This window comes from Hevea brasiliensis, unplaced genomic scaffold, assembly GCF_030052815.1.
Source record: "Hevea brasiliensis isolate MT/VB/25A 57/8 unplaced genomic scaffold, ASM3005281v1 Scaf88, whole genome shotgun sequence".
NCBI classification, from domain to species: domain Eukaryota; kingdom Viridiplantae; phylum Streptophyta; class Magnoliopsida; order Malpighiales; family Euphorbiaceae; genus Hevea; species Hevea brasiliensis.
In genome coordinates this window covers 1,479-20,252 of record NW_026615308.1, presented here as the reverse complement: position 1 = coordinate 20,252, position 18,774 = coordinate 1,479, and the positions used below count along the sequence as shown (strand labels likewise).

Genomic DNA, 18,774 nt, shown 5'->3' with positions numbered 1-18,774 from the left:
TTTTTATATGATAAATTAAATAATTAATTGTAAATATTTATAAAAATATTAAAATATTTTTAAAAATATAAATTTATTTTAAATAAATTAAAAATAAATAAAGATTTAAATTTTAGACTAATTATAAAATTAATGAATGACTATAATAAACTTATTTAAATGGAAGGATGATAAATGAAACTCAATAATAAGTTAATAAAAAAAATTATAATAACAAATCAGATGAATGAATTTTAGCGATATTCAAATTGATCCTATGTAAGTTGAAAATATCAAGAATCGATAGGTAGCTTTTCCCTTTATTTTTTAAAATTAAATGCTATAAAAGTTAGTAACTGAGGTAGTACTTCCTCTTCTTCTAGAATTAATTTAATCTTAAAAAAAAAAAAAAACAAAGTCAACAAATATAGATTAGGTTTCGTGCATTCATATGAATAAGCTTAGACAAGTAATTACACTTGGTTGGTTAATCCAACATTAAAAGAACTCGGTTAGGTAACATGCACTCATTATGGCTTGTCGTAAAAAATATATATAAATTAAAAGGTATTAAAAATTAATTAATATTAAATTTAATATATATTATTTTATTATTTTATAGTTAAAGTATATTAAATTTAATATTAATTAATTTTTAATACCTTTTAATTTATATATATATATATATATATATATATATATATATATATATATATATATATATATATATATATATATGTTATAAATAGCTTGTATGTTAAATAGTATAGAGAGAAAGAATTCATATATTGTTAAAATATAAGAAAGTGAAGGAATGGCAAGAGTGAAATATGTATAGAATTATATATATATAATTCAATATATATTATTCTATTATGGCACTTGACAAGTATATGTGTGAAATAAAATAATTATCATATTGTAATTTTTGTAAATAAATTACGAACAGATGTGTTTATTAACAAGTAGATGTGTCTGTTAATAGACAGACATATCAATTCTATACAAACAGTCACAACTGTTTGTATAGGTGTCTGTTAATAAACAGACATGTCTATTCTATACAAAAGTCATAACTATTTGTATAGGTGTGCATTAATAAGCAGATATGTCTATTTGAATAGGTATCTTTTAATAAGCAGACATGTCTATTATATATGATTGTATCTATTGGAGATAGGCAGATGTGTCTATCTAGTAAAGGTGCTATGACTTTTCATTCTTTATAAATATGGTTGAGTTTTTCAATCCGGACATACTACTTCTACTTCTTCTTTTCTTCTAATCTCTCTAAATTCGGTTCATATAAAGAGTTCTTAAGGAAATCTTGAGTTCTTTGTCTGCAGATTTGGGCTTTATTGTATCTTGGAGGTATATTGCCATAACCTTACAGTAATCTAGTGGAGATAATTAATACCTTAAAGATAGTGATTCATCACGCCTCAAAGCCTATTCTACACCTATTGTCTCAACAATTTTAAGGTATTAATCGCAATGGAGTCCAAGGTCAGTTTTAGTGATGAATCAAGAGTTTGTGAAACTTGATAGTTTTGATGGGACAAACTATGTTATTTGGAAAGACAAGATGCTATTCTTACTCACCACATTGAAGATTTCTTATATACTTGATCCAAGTGCACTGCTTATTTCACCACCAACTCGGAAGATTACGAACAAGTGAAAGCAGATCGAGACAAACGTGAAGAAGATGAATTGCTATGCAGAGGTCATATTCTTAACAACTTGTCAGATAGGCTATATGATCTATTTACTTCTGTCAAGTCTCCAATGGAAATCTGGAAATCACTGGAGTTCAAATACAACTCAGAAAAACAAGGTGTGGATAAATTTCTCATCATGAAATATTTTGAATTCCAAATGGTTGATAATATATCTGTTATGGATCAAGTCCATGAGTTACATGTCCTTGTTTCAAAACTTAAAGATTTGAAAGTGATAGTTCCTGAATCGTTGCAAGTAGGAGGAATAATAGCAAAACTTCCTCCTAGTTGGAATGATTATAGGAAGAAATTACTGCATACCACAGAAGATTTTTCTCTCGAACAGATTCAGAAACACTTGCGCATTGAAGAAGAGACAAGAAATCGTGATAAGAAATTTGTTTCTGAATCTACTACAAAAGTTAATTTTGTGCAAGGAAGTCAGAATTTTCAAAAGAAAAATTCTGGAAGTAAGAGAGTTTTACGAGGCGAACAGCGATTACTAGTTATGGCAGCAACAACAAATCAAAGAAAGGAAGAACTTGTTACAATTGTGGCAAGAAAGGGCACTACAAACGTGAATGCAGGTTTCTAAAGAAACATAAGAAAGAAGATACGAATAATAGTGCTTAGAATTCCAATAAAGCAAATATAGTTGAACAAACTACTGAATTGATTGCAATGATATCAGATTTGCATATTGGAATGGTAACAGAACTCAATATGGCTACAACAACCAAATCCAATGATTGGTGGTATGATTAGAGACTCTTGTTCATGTTTGCAATGATAAGACTCAATTTAAAAATTATGAAGAAGTTGTAAATGGGCAGAAAGTTCTAATGGGCAATCATGATTCCACTAAAGTAGTGGGAAAAGGAAGTGTTGAATTAAACTTCACTTCTGGAAAGAAGCTATTATTAGTAAATGTGTTGTATGTGCCAGAAATAAGAAAAAATCTTGTGTCTGCTAGTCTATTGTGTAAGAAAGGTTGTAAGGTTGTTCTGGAGTCTGATAAAATAATTGTGTCCATAAATGGACTATTTGTGGGAAAAGGTTACTCATGTGATGGAATGTTTAAACTCAGTATTAATAATAATATGAATATTTCTATTTATACTGTTGAGTCATCTTTATCTTTATGGCATGACCGTTTAGCACATATTAGTTTTAAATCTTTAAAATTTATGGCTAAACATGGTTTAATTTCATATATAGATGATAATAAAAAATCTTGTGAAATCTGTGTACAAGCAAAAATGATTAAGAAATCTTTTTCAAAAGTTGAAAGATCTTCTAAGTTATTAGAACTTGTGCATTCTGATATTTGTGAATTAAATGGAATATTGACTAAAGGAGGAAATAGATATTTTATAACTTTCATAGATGATTTCTCCAAATATACTTATGTTTATTTAATGAAAAATAAAGATCAAGCATTCCAAATGTTTCAGATTTATAAATCTGAAGTTGAGAATCAAAAAGAAAAAAAAAATCAAAATTTTAAGAAGTGACAGAGGTGGTGAGTATTTTTCCATTGAATTTTCTTCATTTTGTGAAGAAAATGGAATTATACATCAAATAAGTGCACCTTATACACCACAACAAAATGGGTTGGCAGAAAGAAAGAATAGAACCTTAGTGGATATGCTTAATTCTATGCTTGTGAAATCTAATTTGCCAACAAACTTATGGGGAGAAGCTTTACTTACTGCTTGTCACTTACATAATAGAATTCCTTCTAGAAAATTTAAGATTTCTCCATATGAATTATGGAAAAATAGAAAACCTAACTTGAACTATCTAAGAGTATGAAATTTGTTTAGCATATTATAGAGTTTCAGATCCTAAAAGGACTAAATTAGGTCCTAGAGCTTTGAAAGGAGTTTTTGTTGGTTATGCCGAAAATTCCAAAGCTTATAGAATTTTAAATTTAGACTTAAATGTAATTGTAGAATCTAGGGATGTTGAATTTATTGAAAATAAATTTCATAATGACCCTATACATGAGCCCATGAGTAGTTCAAGTCAAAGCAATGGTTCTAGTATTGATATTAATTTTGAATCGACGTCTAGTAACAAAAGAAAGTTAGATTCTTCTAATAAAATTAGAAGAAGTCAACGTATTAGAAAAGAAAAGAATTTACATCCAGATTTTATATCTTCTCAGGCTATTGTTTTTCTAGTAGAAGGCAATAGGTCAGTTGTACTTAACAAAATACCAATTTTGTTAAATGTAGAAGATGATCCTAAAACGTTTCAAGAGGCAATGACTACAAGGGATGTGGCCTTTTGGAAAGAGGCAATCAATGATGAAATGGATTCATTATTATTTAATAATACATGGGTTCTAGTTGATTTGCCACCTGGTTCCAAACCAATAGGATGTAAATGGGTTTTCAGAAGAAAATATAACACAGATGGATAGATTCAAACTTTTAAAACTAGATTGGTTGCAAAGGGTTTTAAACAAAAAGAGGAAATTGACTACTTTGATACATATGCACTAGTGGCTAGAATAACATCTATTAGAGTACTTTTATCTTTAGCTTCAATATATAATTTATATGTACATCAAATGGATATTAAGACAGCCTTTCTAAATGGTGACTTAGAAGAAGAAGTATATATGGAGCAACCAGAAGGATTTGTTCTACCAGGGAATGAAAGAAAAGTTTGTAAATTAATTAAATCTTTATATGGTTTAAAACAAGCACCGAAACAATGGCATGAGAAATTTGATTCTGCAATTTTGGAATATGGCTTTAAACATAATAGTGCTGATAAATGTATTTATTCCAAATTTACAGATCATTTTGGTGTGATAATTTGTCTTTATGTTGATGACATGCTTATAATTGGAACAAATATGGAAGGTGTGAATGATACAAAGAAGTATCTAACCTCAAAATTTAAAATGAAAGATTTAAAAGAGATAGATATAATCTTAGGTATCAAAGAAAAAAAAACATAGTGGGAGTTTTGCTCTTTACCAATCTCATTATATTGAGAAAATATTAAATAAATTTAATCATTTAAAAGTCAAAGAAGCAAAAACTCCATATGATGTTTCTTCTAAATTAACTGAAAATTCTGGCAGGGCAGTTGCTCAAATTGAGTATGTTAGTGCAATTGGTAGCTTAATGTATACTATGCATTGCACTAGATCTGATATTGCTTTTGCAGTATGTAAATTATCAAGATACACTAGTAAGCCTAGTATTGAACATTGGAAAGCAATTTCAAGAGTTCTTGGTTATTTAAAAAGAACTATAAACTTTGGTTTATTTTATAATAAATTTCCAATTGTGTTAGAAGGTTATACAGATGCTAGCTGGATAACTAGTATTAATGATAATCAATCAACTTCCGGTTGGGTTTTTACCTTAGGAGGATGTGCTATTTCTTGGGCATCAAAGAAACAAACTTGTATAACCCATTCTACAATGGAATCAGAATTTATAGCTCTAGCAGCAGCTGGTAAGGAGGCAGAATGGCTGAGAAATTTTTTACTAGATATCAAGTTGTGGCCACAACCGATGCCTGTTGTTTCCTTACATTGTGATAGTCAAGCAACAATGTCTAGAGCTTATAATAAAATTTATAATGGAAAGTCTAGACATATTAGCTTAAGATATGAGTATGTGAGACAATTAATCTCTGATGGAATTATTACTATTACTTATGTCAAGTCTTGTAATAATCTGGCAGATCCGTTTACAAAAGGGTTCTCGAGAGATATGATAAAAAATACGTGTGCTGGATTAGGATTAAAAATATTCCATTAAATTTATTAATGATGGGAATCCTACTTTATAGTATTATTACTAAATAAAGTTTAAAGGGTAACAATAAGTCATTAGTAAATGTTGTAATTTAGTACTTAGTGTACTAAGTTAATGGAATGAGGATGAGTATTTATACTCTTAATGAAGTTTAAAATTATTACAAAGAAAACTTTACCTATATGAACATAGGAAGTGGTGCCGCTTCAACAAAAGTGAGAATAACTTTTGTAAATGTTCATGAAAACAGGAGGTAGCACAAAGCCATATTCGCGCTAAAATTTTGGTGAACTTTTTAAGTCGAACTAATTGATTCGTGTATGTAGTATTTCTAGTGCTATTTAATAGGAGTCTAGGTTAAAGCTAAGGCCACCATGATTTTTTTAGAATTTTGAAATACTTACACTAAGGAAAAGTTTAAATCGAAAGATACTTTTCATTACGCATGAAACAATGGGATCTAACAATACAAGCTAAGTGGGGGATTGTTATAAATAGCTTGTATGTTAGACAGTATAGAGAGAAAGAATTCCTATATTATTAAAATATAAGAAAGTGAAGGAATGACAAGAGTGAAATATGTATAGAATTATATATATATATAATTCAATATATATTATTCTATTATGGCACTTGACAAGTATATGTGTAAAATAAAATAATTATTATATTGTAATTTTCGTAAATAAATTACGAACAGATGTGTTTATTAACAAGTAGATGTGTCTGCTAATAGACAGACATATCAATTCTATACAAACAGTAACAACTGTTTGTATAGGTATCTGTTAATAAACAGACATGCCTATTCTATACAAAAAGTCATAACTATTTGTATAGGTGTCTGTTAATAAACAGATATGTCTATTTGTATAGGTATCTTTTAATAAACAGACATGTCTATTACGTAAACAGTTGTATTTATTGGAGATAGACAGATGTGTCTATCTAGTAAAGGTGCCATGACTTTTCATTCTTTATAAATATTGTTGAGTTTTTTCAATCCAGACATACTACTTCTATTTCTTCTTCTTTTCTTCTAATCTCTCTAAATTCAGTTCATATAAAGAGTTCTTAAGGGAAATCTTCAGGAGTTGCTGTCTGCAGATTTTAGGCTTTATTGTATCCTGGAGGTATATTGCCATAACCTAGTGGGGGCAATTAATACCTTAAAGATAGTAATTCATCACGCCTCAAAGTCTATTCTACACCCACTGCCTCAACAATATATATATATATATATATATATATATATATATATATATATATATATATATATATATATATATATATATATATATATATATTAAAAAAAAAAAAGCGCTTTTTCTGGCCAGAATCCAAATGACAAACACGGCCTAAGCTCGAGCAAAGGAGCAGCCAGTGACGGTGTGGCTTTCTTGGCCAGTTCTAATATCTATTTGATGGTTTTCTTAATTTTTATACAATGCCAGACGCATGCACTCATGAACAAGTATGATAAGTTGCAAGCAAATCTCTCATCTTACTTCACAAAACACAGGCTCTCCAGAAACTTCTGGTAAGTAATAATATTTAAAGTTTGGATATTATCATTAATTTTTTATTTCCAATATTTATAAATAATAAATAAAAAATATTTTATAAATGAGCAGTTTCACTTTGTTTTGACCAAGGGAAGTTGTCTTTATTAGTCCACATACATCAGTATACCAATTCCAATTTCTCACTTGCCCTCCAGGTTGCATTTCCAGAGGATGACTGCCTGTGAAGCTTTTCCAAACTGACACTATCACACACATTCTCACTAAGAACGATTTCAATTAAATCTCTAACCATCTCATTACCATATCAATTGAATCTCAATTCAAAGGAAAGCTATTTCCCACCATTTTTACTTTTACAGTCCCTTATTATAATATAATGTGTGTGTTTTATTATCAATATACCTTATAGACTTTCATATTAATTATAATATTCAACGAATAATGTGTGATTATCTATTTATTTTATAAACCAAGCTGAAATTAGCACAATTGTTCTATATTGGAAGTTGATCTGTTTACAAATTGGATGCTCTAAAAGCTTAGCAGCAGAGGGACCTTCTTTCGATCAACTTGCATGCATTGCTGGATACATATATGTAGTTTTTCTGGTTAACATCTCCAACACATTGCATAGGCTCCTTATATCGAAGCTTATACCCTTCTGCTCTCTTTCAATTAAAAACTTGAGGAGCCATTCGGTATGGAGTCAACTTGCTGGACTCAATAAAAGCAATAAATAAGGTGACTTGTCAATCCAAAATCAGCAATTTTCACACATCCATTCTCATCCACTAATACATATGTTAGCACATTTGACATATGTTAGCACATTTGACTTCCCTGTGAACAACATTTCTCTCATGGAGATAATTTAAACCTTTCGATATCTGTTTTGCATACATAGACACAAATCTTTTTACAAGGAAGCCTGCCTTGCTCAAGGAAAACAAGTTGGAAGGCTACTCCCCCTCACTTTATTCGTCAAAATTAATCTAATCACCCTACCAGAAAATTTCAAACTCCAAATGAGCATCTCCAAATGCTCTTTACTCTTTATCCAGAGAATATGCTTTCTTATTGAACTAAGGAGAATGATCAAACGTAAAAATTTACATCCTCATAGGTCCTGGCAAAAGAAATTTATGTTTCCTTACAATTTTCATGTGACACCCCTTACCCGTCTACTGTATAGCCGAGCAAGAAGTGCCACATTTGGTGTCGGAGCACCCTATCTTGTTTTATCATATCTATTGTAAACTTTTGATGTCATCTAAAACATGTATTCTATGTGTAGAATTTTTTTTTTATATCTTATTTCTGTGGAGACCCGGACAGAGCCTCCCTTATTTTATTAGCATCTGGCGGGTTCCACTAATCACCTGTTAACATGTCCATATTCATTTCACACATTTCCATATCATATTCTCTTGTATCATATCATTTACAATTATTTATGAGATCTAAAAATGAAGTATTATCTATTGCATTCATATAGAAATTCATAGATAATAAATTACAAGTTTTCATTTCAATCTCAAAGTTTAATTACAAGTCCAAAATGAAATACATCATGACTAGACATAATGAACCAAAATACTAGTCTATACATGGGTCCTACCAAAATACAAAAGACTGGTGAGGTGACTCTGGACAGTGGCAGATCTGGTCGAAACTCTGTCCGAACACTACTGTGGCGGCTGCTGCTGTGATGGCTGCTGATCTCCAGTACCTACGCGATGGAAAACCAACGCGCTAAGCATAACGCTTAGTGGTGCATAATTTATAATAACAATAATTTAACATTTGAAATAATATCTGCAACTCATAATTTCTGGGTCTTTTATATTTTTGTTACTCTTTGGAAACAATTAACATTATCGGGATCTTTTATGATTACTTATTGTATTTTAAGTCTTAATTAATTTTTATTAGTGCCCAAGAAACCTATAACAAATTATAAAAACTGGATGCGGTGTATCTTGGTTAGACATTTATATGTCTATCGATATCGTCTGTCGAGCACAAGGCGGTATCGGGCATGAGACTGCTTTGTCGAGCTTGTAAAGCTAGAAATAAAGTAGGGCCATTAAGTAGGCATATAGCCTGTAGAACAATCATACCAGACATATATTATCAGTTCATGATTTTCTCGGTAGGCAGTACTGCTATCTGTAGTCCCTAATTGGTATACCAATTTATCCAACTAAATAAATAAGTCTAGGTATACTATGGGCAATTAAACATTTTTAATTAATTTAGTACTATTCACTGTTACTATTTTCTAGTACTATTCATTAGTACCATTAATTTCATATTAATAGGACATTAGTCCTAATTTACATATTCATATCATTTTTAATATTTAAATTTTCCTTATGAATATTTTAATTATCATATATAGCATTTTTCCCATGAACCTTTCTTTAGGTTTATGTTGATGTGTTATATTTATCTAGGAATTTGACTAGGTTAGGATGTCTATTTAGTCAGACTTCCTTCATAACAATTGCTCCTCTATGTTTAAACTTGAATTTTAGTTTTTGAATCACTGAATTTGGGGTTATAGAACTCAAGTTATGGTCAAAATACCAAAGAAATAGTATTTTGAGACAATTTCTGGGTTGGCAGTTTTAGTAACCTAACTTGTGCTAACAATTTGAATTGGTTAAGGCAAAACTAGGTTAAATGGTCTTCATGAAAAGTGTAGCCCTATGTATAAACTTCCCATTGATGAAATTTTAGGTCATTTGGAATGAACACGTACTGTTTATTTGGTCATTTTCTGGGTTGGCAGTTTTAGTAACCTAACTTTTGCTAACAATTTGAATTGGTTAAAGGCAAAACTGGGTTAAATGGTCTTCATGAAAAGTGTAGCCCTATGTCTAAACTTCCTATTGATGAAATTTTAGGTCATTTGGACCAGTATAGAGAGAGTTATGACCAAATGAACACGTACTGTTCATTTGGTCATTTTCTGGGTTGGCAATTTTAGTAACCTAAATTGTGCTAACAATTTGAATTGGTTAAAGGCAAAACTGGGTTATATGGTCTTCATGAAAAGTGTAGCCCTATGTTTAAACTTCCCATTGATGAAATTTTAGGTCATTTGGACTAGTATAGAGAGAGTTATGACCAAATGAACACGTACTGTTCATTTGGTCATTTTCTGGGTTGGGTTGCAGGGTAATCCGGATTTAGGCAGTATTTAGGTCAAGTTTTGGATAGAATTTGAGCATGGTTTCGTCATAGAATATGGGCTATTTTGAGTCTAGTTTCACCTTCAATTGGCCTCATACCAATTGGGGTCACACAATTTCATTTATGGCCTAAAATGTATACTGCCCTCAACAAACACAACCTGCAGAAAATAGGACTTCCAATAATTCATTTCTCCTCCAACTTCCTTACTTCAATTTGACATTCAAGGAACTTCTAAATATCATCAACACATCTCAACAATCCCAATTGCATGGTATAATATAAAAATACCAAAGTTAGGTTAAACCCTAACTCACAATTTCAACCTCATAAAATCTCAATGTAAATCAACTTCTAATACTTATAAATGCATCAACCAACATCATCAAATCACTTTATATACATCATAGTCATCAAAAATCATCACTCACCATGGGTACCAAAAATTCACTCCCCTCATAACTCACCTATTTCTTTTAGTTTCTTACAAATTTCACTTCATTTTAACCTTAACTCAAGGTTTAATAAAGGAAGAAAGGAAGATTAGGCACTAACCTCTTGGGTAACTTGTTAAACTTCAACTTTTCTTCTTCTTTTCACTGTCACTGGCTTCCTTATGGAGTGGGCTAACTTTTTAATGAAGGGGACTATGGGTTTTGTGAGGAGAAAGCTTGGAAAATCAAGCTTTAAGGAAAACAAAAATGGAGGGAGAGAGCTCCCACGGTGGACGGCTCAAAGAGAGGGAGAGAGAGAGAAGAGGGAGGAAGAAGATGGAGGCTTGGGGTTGGTGGGATTTTGTCTCTTATCTCATATATATATACATATATGTACTTTAAATTTTAAATTGTCATAAGCTCTTTATTTTCTTTTCTTTCCCTTTTCTTTTCTCTTCTTCTTTTTCCTAATTCGAATTCATAAACTTGTAATTTTAATTTATATTAATTATTTAATTCTCTAAATTTTAAATTTGACATTTAGGTCAAAATTCATACAGGGGTGAAATGAACCAAATGCCCTTCATGGTGCATATCGAGTTATTTTTATTATTTTTGTACCAAACAAATAAATTCTCTAAATTTTTCTTTATTTCCTCTAAATTTTTCCAATATTTTCTTAACATTTATTCCTTCAATTTATGCCTCCTTATTATCATTTAAGTGTAGTTCTAGACATTACATTTATTGAGCAGACATTAATAGTCGAACAGATAAAATGTCTGGACTACCTACGGTGAGGGCGTTACATTTCAATCACAAAAAACTAGTCCAAGATGGTTCAGATGATGAAAGGAAATATGGTCGATTCATGTTTTGTAGAGTTATTTCTTAATTCTTAAAGAGACTAAGAAGATAACACAAGAAGATTTGGAACCTTCACAGTCATTATCAGCAAGCAGATTTGACTTAGTTCATATAAAGTCCTAAAAAACTAAGATTTCCTTTTCGTACCATTTGCACTTTAGCCTATTTTTTTCCCCTTCTTTTTTTTCCTGCTGTTGTACTTACTCTAAAGAGACTTCGGCTTCGTGTGTAATGAACAAATGTTCTTCCATTGTAAATTCGTACTGTGTAACCCACAAATTCAGGTATAATAACAGAACAATGTGACCAAATTTTCTTGTTAGCAAGTAGAACATTTTCCTTCTTCATCTTCAAGAGGAATGCATCAACGAAAGGAAGCCTTGTTGCAACATGCCTTTTTAGCTGCAATAACACAAGTGGCAAATTTGAAAGTAGCATTAGTGATACATACATTTTGCATAGTCATTTAGGTTTAATTTCATGGCCATTTTATTTGATTGTTAGTCACTTTTAGCTAATTTCATTAGTTATTTAGATAGTTTTTCATGATTGCCAATTTATGGATTAATTTGTAATTTTACTTTGTTTTGTAGGAAAAATGGTGTTTTTGAGGGACTAAAAAAGAAATTTTGCCGTTGAGGAGTGATTTCTACAGCCTAAGATGTCAAAAACAAGTTTCAAAGTTGAAGTATGCATTGGCCAAATTGCGCATAACTTGCCGTATAAGTTGTGCAGTTATGCACAAGGAGAAGAAACAATGTCCCAAACCTGCCGAAATCTGCATAAGTTGCCACATAACTTATGCGATTCGTCTGCTGCTTATGTGACTGACGAAAAGCGCATAACTTATGCGGTCTTACACCACTGCTCATGCGGCCGCCTGAGAGTCTCGGAACCAGGCCAGCGCATAAGGGACTGCATAACTTATGCAGTCCTAGAAAGTCTTCATAATGAGCTGGCAGAAGATTCCCTCATAAAAGCACACCTCAAACACACCATTTTAGGGCTACTTATCAGAGAAAAAGATATAAATAGGCCCTTATCCCATTTTAGAAAGGAGGAGGAGGAAAAAGAAAAGAAAAGGAGCAGCAGCTGAAGAGTCAAAAAGGGGGAGCAAAAATGTCACCCCTCAATTTTTAGACAGATTTGGAGTTTTCTTTCATTTCTTGCATATTTCCTACAGAGGGGGGCGCAGAGAGGCAAAGAGCCGAAGACCTAGTTCACCTGAAGGATCAAACCCGTGTACACTTTGATGGTTTCTCGAGGCCCATTCAATAGACGAAAATAGAAATTCTTAATGTTGAGGTTTTTAGCATTTTCTCAATGAACGGTGGGCCGTATTTGCTGCCTGCTTTAAATGAAAGCTTTCTTTCACGAGCAAAAATAACAAAAATAAAAAATAAAAATGCTATTAATCTTTATTTATTAGAGACCTATAATTTAATTTCTAAGATTTAAGAAAAAATTTATCTAAATTTAATTCATCATTGATAAATGAGGTTTTCTCTATTTTATATATGAATTTCATTATATATAATAATTCATATTAGATTAAATTTAGATAGAAATTTCTGTTTTAATTATTATAGTTTATTGACTAATTTCTTTATTTAAATAATATATATTAACCTTTTAAAAATTAAAAAAAATTATATTAGTCTCTCTCCACTTCCCATGTCAACATTGACACTACCATTAATTGCACTTCTTTATCGTAAGTATAATAGTGTCACCCACTTACCTAGCGAACGATCACTGATGTAACTTAAATTTTGAATATATCTTTTTATGAAATAGAATTTTAATTCAATTTTAAAATCTTGTACTGCAATTCAATTTAAATAAAAAATTGAGGCCTATAGTGATAGCGGATTTAAATAAATACAATAATATTTTATTTTTTTTATAATAGACTAGTAAGATATTAAAAAACACACTAAATTAGAAATTTGAAAGTATTATATTTTGCTTTCATAATAATGAATAGATCTTTTTTCCTTATAATTATAGACTTTATGATCGAATTATGTAAATCTTATATATTGTGTGACTGTATGATAATGTGTGCTTTAAATTTACATACTTATTATAAAACGCATAAATAAAAGCTTCAAAGCCTCAAGTCCTATTGCTATTATCCATCTATCCCACCTAGCTTTGTTTGCATCACCGTCAGTGTCCTGGTACTCCGACTTGCTCTATCGCTGCCAAAATCACAGTTATGGCTCTTGGAAGCTAGCTCTCTCTCTCTAACTTCGCTATTTCTGCTACTTCCTCAATCTGCGTTCAAGCTTGGCCCCCTCGACCTTCCACCATCTTCATTTTTCTTCTTCCACCAAATCAATTTTAACTTCTTCGAGTTTTTTTTTTTTTCACAAATTTGGTGGATGTAATAAACACTTAATAATTTAAATTAAAAATTTTAAAATCTTAGATTTTTTTAATTGAATTGAGCTTTTTTCAGTATTATACTCATGTGCCTTTCCATGTATTAGTATGATAGATATATGTAGAGTGATCTAACTCTATCATAAAAATTCAACAACAATATCAAGAATTTGAGTGTAATGATATTAAACTCAAACTACATCATAGTTATTTTAATCCATACAATACATCACACAACCATATAGTATCTAGAAAGATTTTTTAAAAAACAAAATAAAATTTAAATTTAAGACTTCATCTAAATTGAAAAGTGAACTTACCACACTGATTAAGTTGAGAGTATTATTAGTCAGCCATCATCTTCGGACGTCTCTTGGGTATCACATTCAGAGGTACAAGTTTTTTCACACTCATTCCAATCTTTTCTCTCATATCTAAGATCTCAGGGGTTGAATCCTTGTCAAGTTCCCAATCAAAACAGTGAATTAAAGATGCTAGACTAAGGAGAAGTACTCGTTGTGCCAATAACATACCTATACAAATCCTCCGCCCTGATCCAAATGGAATCAACTCAAAATTTTGCCCCTTGTAGTCAATGTTTGAACCTAAAAACCTCTCAGGCTTAAAGGTCAAAGGATCTTCCCAAGAATCTGGGTCTCTTCCTATTGCTCAAGCATTCACAAAAACTTGAGTATCTTTGGCTATATGGTACCCCATGAAATTTGTATCTTGCATTGTGTTTCTTGGAACGAGTAAAGGAACTGAGGGATGTAACCGAAGTGCTTCCTTTACAACAGCTTGCAAATATGGCAATTTCTCTATGTCACTCTCTTCAACATTTCTATTCTCTCCAACAACCTCATTGAGTTCTTCTTTAACCTTTCTCATGCCTTCAGGTTTACGAAGTAACTCTGCCATAGCCCATTCTGTTGCTGCACTTGTAGTCTCTGACCCAGCAAAAAACATTTCCTTTAAACATCAAACACACAAACAATTAGTTAATTAATTATGTAATCTAAAATGCATTTAATTAATCAAGTAAATGCTTACCAATATGATTATAATGATTCTTTCATATGGGATCTTCTCATGCCAATCTTTACCATCACCTTCAAATTCCAACAAAGTGTCTAGGAAGTCCTTATTATTCTTCTCCTCATTCCCTAATTTGTATTCCTCAAGCCTCTCTTTCACAAACCCTTCAACAATCTTCAAAGCTCTTGCCATATCTCTCGACATGTTCCTCCTTAACCCCTGTGGATCAAACCATTTCAAGAATGGTAGAAAATCTGCTACATTTGGCGTCCCTGCCCACATTGCAGCCATTCCTGTGGCTTGAAAAAATTCATACCCTTCTTTGCACTGTGAATCCAAAATGTCTCTTGAGAGCATGAGGTTACCAATTACGTTGAATGCCATTAGAAAGAGATAGTGGGGTAAATTCACTACCCCTGACTCTCCCCTTGCATTTGCAGCTGCTGTATCATCTTCAATATTCCTATTGAAACAATTTTATATATACGAATTGCTATGATATAATTAATAAATTCAATAAAAACCACAACATCAACAACAATGATATAGCATATGCAATATTTGAATCTAATTTCATCATTTAATTATATGTTAAATCGATATACAAATTTCTAACATGATATCTGAACTTGAATTGAAGATATTGTGAAAGACTTGTTATTAATCAATTGACACAAGCTAATTTCAACATTTAATTAAATGTTAGACCTTCTCACTAATCTCTAATACCATTTCCTAATACACATAATGAAGAGTGTAAAATTTACTATAATACCATATTAAAAGTTCAAACTTAATTTCAAGCGTTTAAGTTGGGGATTTTTAAAGTTTCATTTATTTCACGAACAATATTTTTCTGTAAAATAATTTTTATATTTTTTGTTGTTTGGGAATAAAAAAATAAAAATTATTTAATTATATATTAAATTGACATATTAATCTCTAATATAATCTCTGAACTCAAATTAAAAATATTGTGAAAGACTCATTATTAATTGATTGACACAAGCTAATTTCAACATTTAATTATATGTTAAATCATCTGAGTAATCTCTAATACCATTTCCTAATATGCATAATAAAGAGTGTAGAATTTACTTTAAAACCATATTAAAAATTCAAACTCAATTTCAAGTGTTTAAATTAGAGATTTTTAAAGCTGTATTTTAGAAAAGTGCTTTTCTGAAAAATATTTTTCATATTTTTTTATTGTTTGAGAATAAAAAAAATAAAACACTGTAAGAAAATCATTTTCTCTAAATATGCTCTTCAAACTTGGAAATAACTTCTTGTTTCAAGATTAAGAAGTCATTTTCCTCACTGCTTCGGTTTTTTTTTTTTCATCAGATTGATCAATTAATATCTTTAGTTATTTTTTTCTTTTCACTTAGTGTTTTTCACTAATGATTTTCTTACTATTTTTAATGCCATAGAAAATAATTCATTTTTTCATAAAACACTTTCCTCCACAAACAGATTATTTTGTGAGTCAAACGAGTCTAATTCTTTTTTTTTTTTTTTCAAGGGATTTTCAGAAGTAGTTGATCTTTATAATTGCCTCTTTCTTCTTGGGCATAAGCGGACGTTTGTTAGCGCCCGGAAAAATCAGTTATAATTGAAAAATTAGATTGAATTAGTAAAAATTATTATAAATTATTTTTTATAAGAAAATAGAAATCTTAACTTATCAAGAAGTTAAAAAAAATATACTAATTAAGTAAATAAAATTTCAATACTTCTTACAAATTTAAAGTTCTTAAATTGAGTTATTTCAATTAAATAAGATTTAAAATATATTAAAAATATTTATAATATGATTATCTAATAAAAAATTTTAATTCAGTTTAATTAATTTATCCGTTTAGGCTTTTTTTTTTTAATTTTTGTATTCTTATTCGTGCTTTCTATAAGTTTTAAAATTTATACATTGTATTTTATAAAAATTCACAAAATTAACAAAACATAGGTAATAAATTAGATAAATTAATTGATTATTTTTTATTAAATTAAATTAAAAATTGAACTTTCTAAAAGATGTTAATTGAATTAAAATGAGCTGACCAAAACACCAAGCTAAAAAGGAAAAATTATTATCTACACTCGATTTATTATTAACCCACGATATAAATATATAAGATCTATATATTTAATAAGTGAATCTGACCATAAATGAAATGACAAGCCAATCATAGAATAACAATTAAGTTATAATAGGTCTCATAAAATTCAGTTTTATCCATATATTAAAAATATTTTTTTTTTCAAATAATAACTACTATTTTATGTTTAATTATTATTTCATAATTGATTTGTCATCCCATATTAAATACTGACATGAAATCACGATTGTATTATGTATCATCTCCTTAAATTTATGATAAACTGAGTGTAAATAAGAAAGACCATATCTCAACATAATTAACTTTTTAATAAGTATGATGAAGTTTTAAATTTATAAAAATTGGCTCTAATAAAGTATTTTAACAAAAAGTTTGGATTAAGTGACATTCAAATATTTTTAAGCCGGCGACATATGGAAATCGAAAAATGGGACAAAAGAAAGAGATCAAAAGCCTAGAAGTTACAATTGAATATTGTGACCTCTCAAGTACTCAAACATATTTTATTAGGTGAGTACAAAAAATAAAAAAATTCACAGAAACTGCACGACCAATAAAAAACAAATTTGTGAACATTTGGTTGAAATGGAACTAAATTAAATTATATTGTTAAAATCGAATTAATTAAATTACTATATTTTAAAAATCAAATCAGGTTGAAATGCACAAAAAATCGAACCATCGTAATTTAGTTTAGTTCAAATCGATTGATTTTTTAGTTTTAATTGATTTTTTAGTTTTAATTGATTTTTTATTTAGACTTGATTTTTAACCTATTGGTATGTGTCTAAGATAAGAGCTGCATAGATGAGAATGTTAAGGTATCCGAGTGACCATACTAAACTAGATAAAGTCGATGTGAGAGTATTAGAGAAAAGGTAGGAGTGGTGCCAATTGAGGATAAGTTAAGAAAATGGAGATTGAGATGGTTTGGACATGTGAAGCGTAAACATATGGATGCTCCAGTTAGACATGTAACGCCCACACCGTAGGTTGTCCGTACATTTTACTGTTCCGACAACTAATGTCTGTTCGAACAGTTAAAATGTCTGGAACTATACTTAAACTATAGTGAGGAGGCATAAATTAATGAAATAAATATTAAAAAAAATAAATATAGGAAAAATTTTGAGAAATAAAATAAAATTTAGAGAATTTATTAATTGGTATAAAAAAATAAAAAAATTTTTTATTTATGAACAATAAAACAAAAAAATTAAATTGAACTAAATTAAATTGTCAAAATCGAATTAACTGAATTAGTATATTCTAAAAATTAAATTAAATTGAAATGCATAAAAAATTGAACCATCCTAATTTGGTTTAGTTTGAATCGATTGATTTTTTTAGTTTTAATTGATTTTTTATTTAGACTTGATTTTTAAGTTATTGGTATGATTTTGACCTTGATTTGAACATAATAACTATTAATCAAGAAAATTAAACAATTTATATATATATATATATATATATATATATATATATATATATATATATATATATATATATATATAATACATAAATTTCTTATAAAAAGAAAGTAATTTAAAAATGAATAAAGTAATTCAATTTAATTTGGTTCTATTCAATCATTTTTTTCTTTTTAAAATTAAACCGAATTGAAATAACTGATCGAACTAAACTTAATAAACTTAAAATTGAACCAAATTAACGAATTAAGGTGATTCGATTTAATTTATTTAGTTTAAATAAAATAATAC

The 18,774-nt window shown here is 29.5% G+C and overlaps 1 protein-coding gene across 1 annotated transcript; it reads right to left on the bottom strand.

The window, feature by feature from the left end:
• Positions 1-14,567: 14,567 nt before the first annotated feature.
• Positions 14,568-15,317, bottom strand: LOC131177791 (iridoid oxidase-like). The gene is made up of 2 exons (XM_058142897.1): positions 14,949-15,317; positions 14,568-14,867 (listed from the first exon to the last, which is right to left on the bottom strand). Exons 1-2 carry the CDS (start codon positions 15,315-15,317, stop codon positions 14,568-14,570), a joined length of 669 nt encoding a protein of 222 aa, XP_057998880.1.
• Between the last annotated feature and the right edge of the window lie 3,457 nt (positions 15,318-18,774).

Bases quoted from the DNA above. Each gene is read 5' to 3' on its own strand.
- LOC131177791 (XM_058142897.1), bottom strand. From the start codon at position 15,317: ATGGCATTCAACGTAATTGGTAACCTCATGCTCTCAAGAGACATTTTG. The intron at 14,868-14,948 runs GTAAGCATTTAC...TGATGTTTAAAG, and splicing joins GAATCATTATAATCATATTG to GAAATGTTTTTTGCTGGGTC.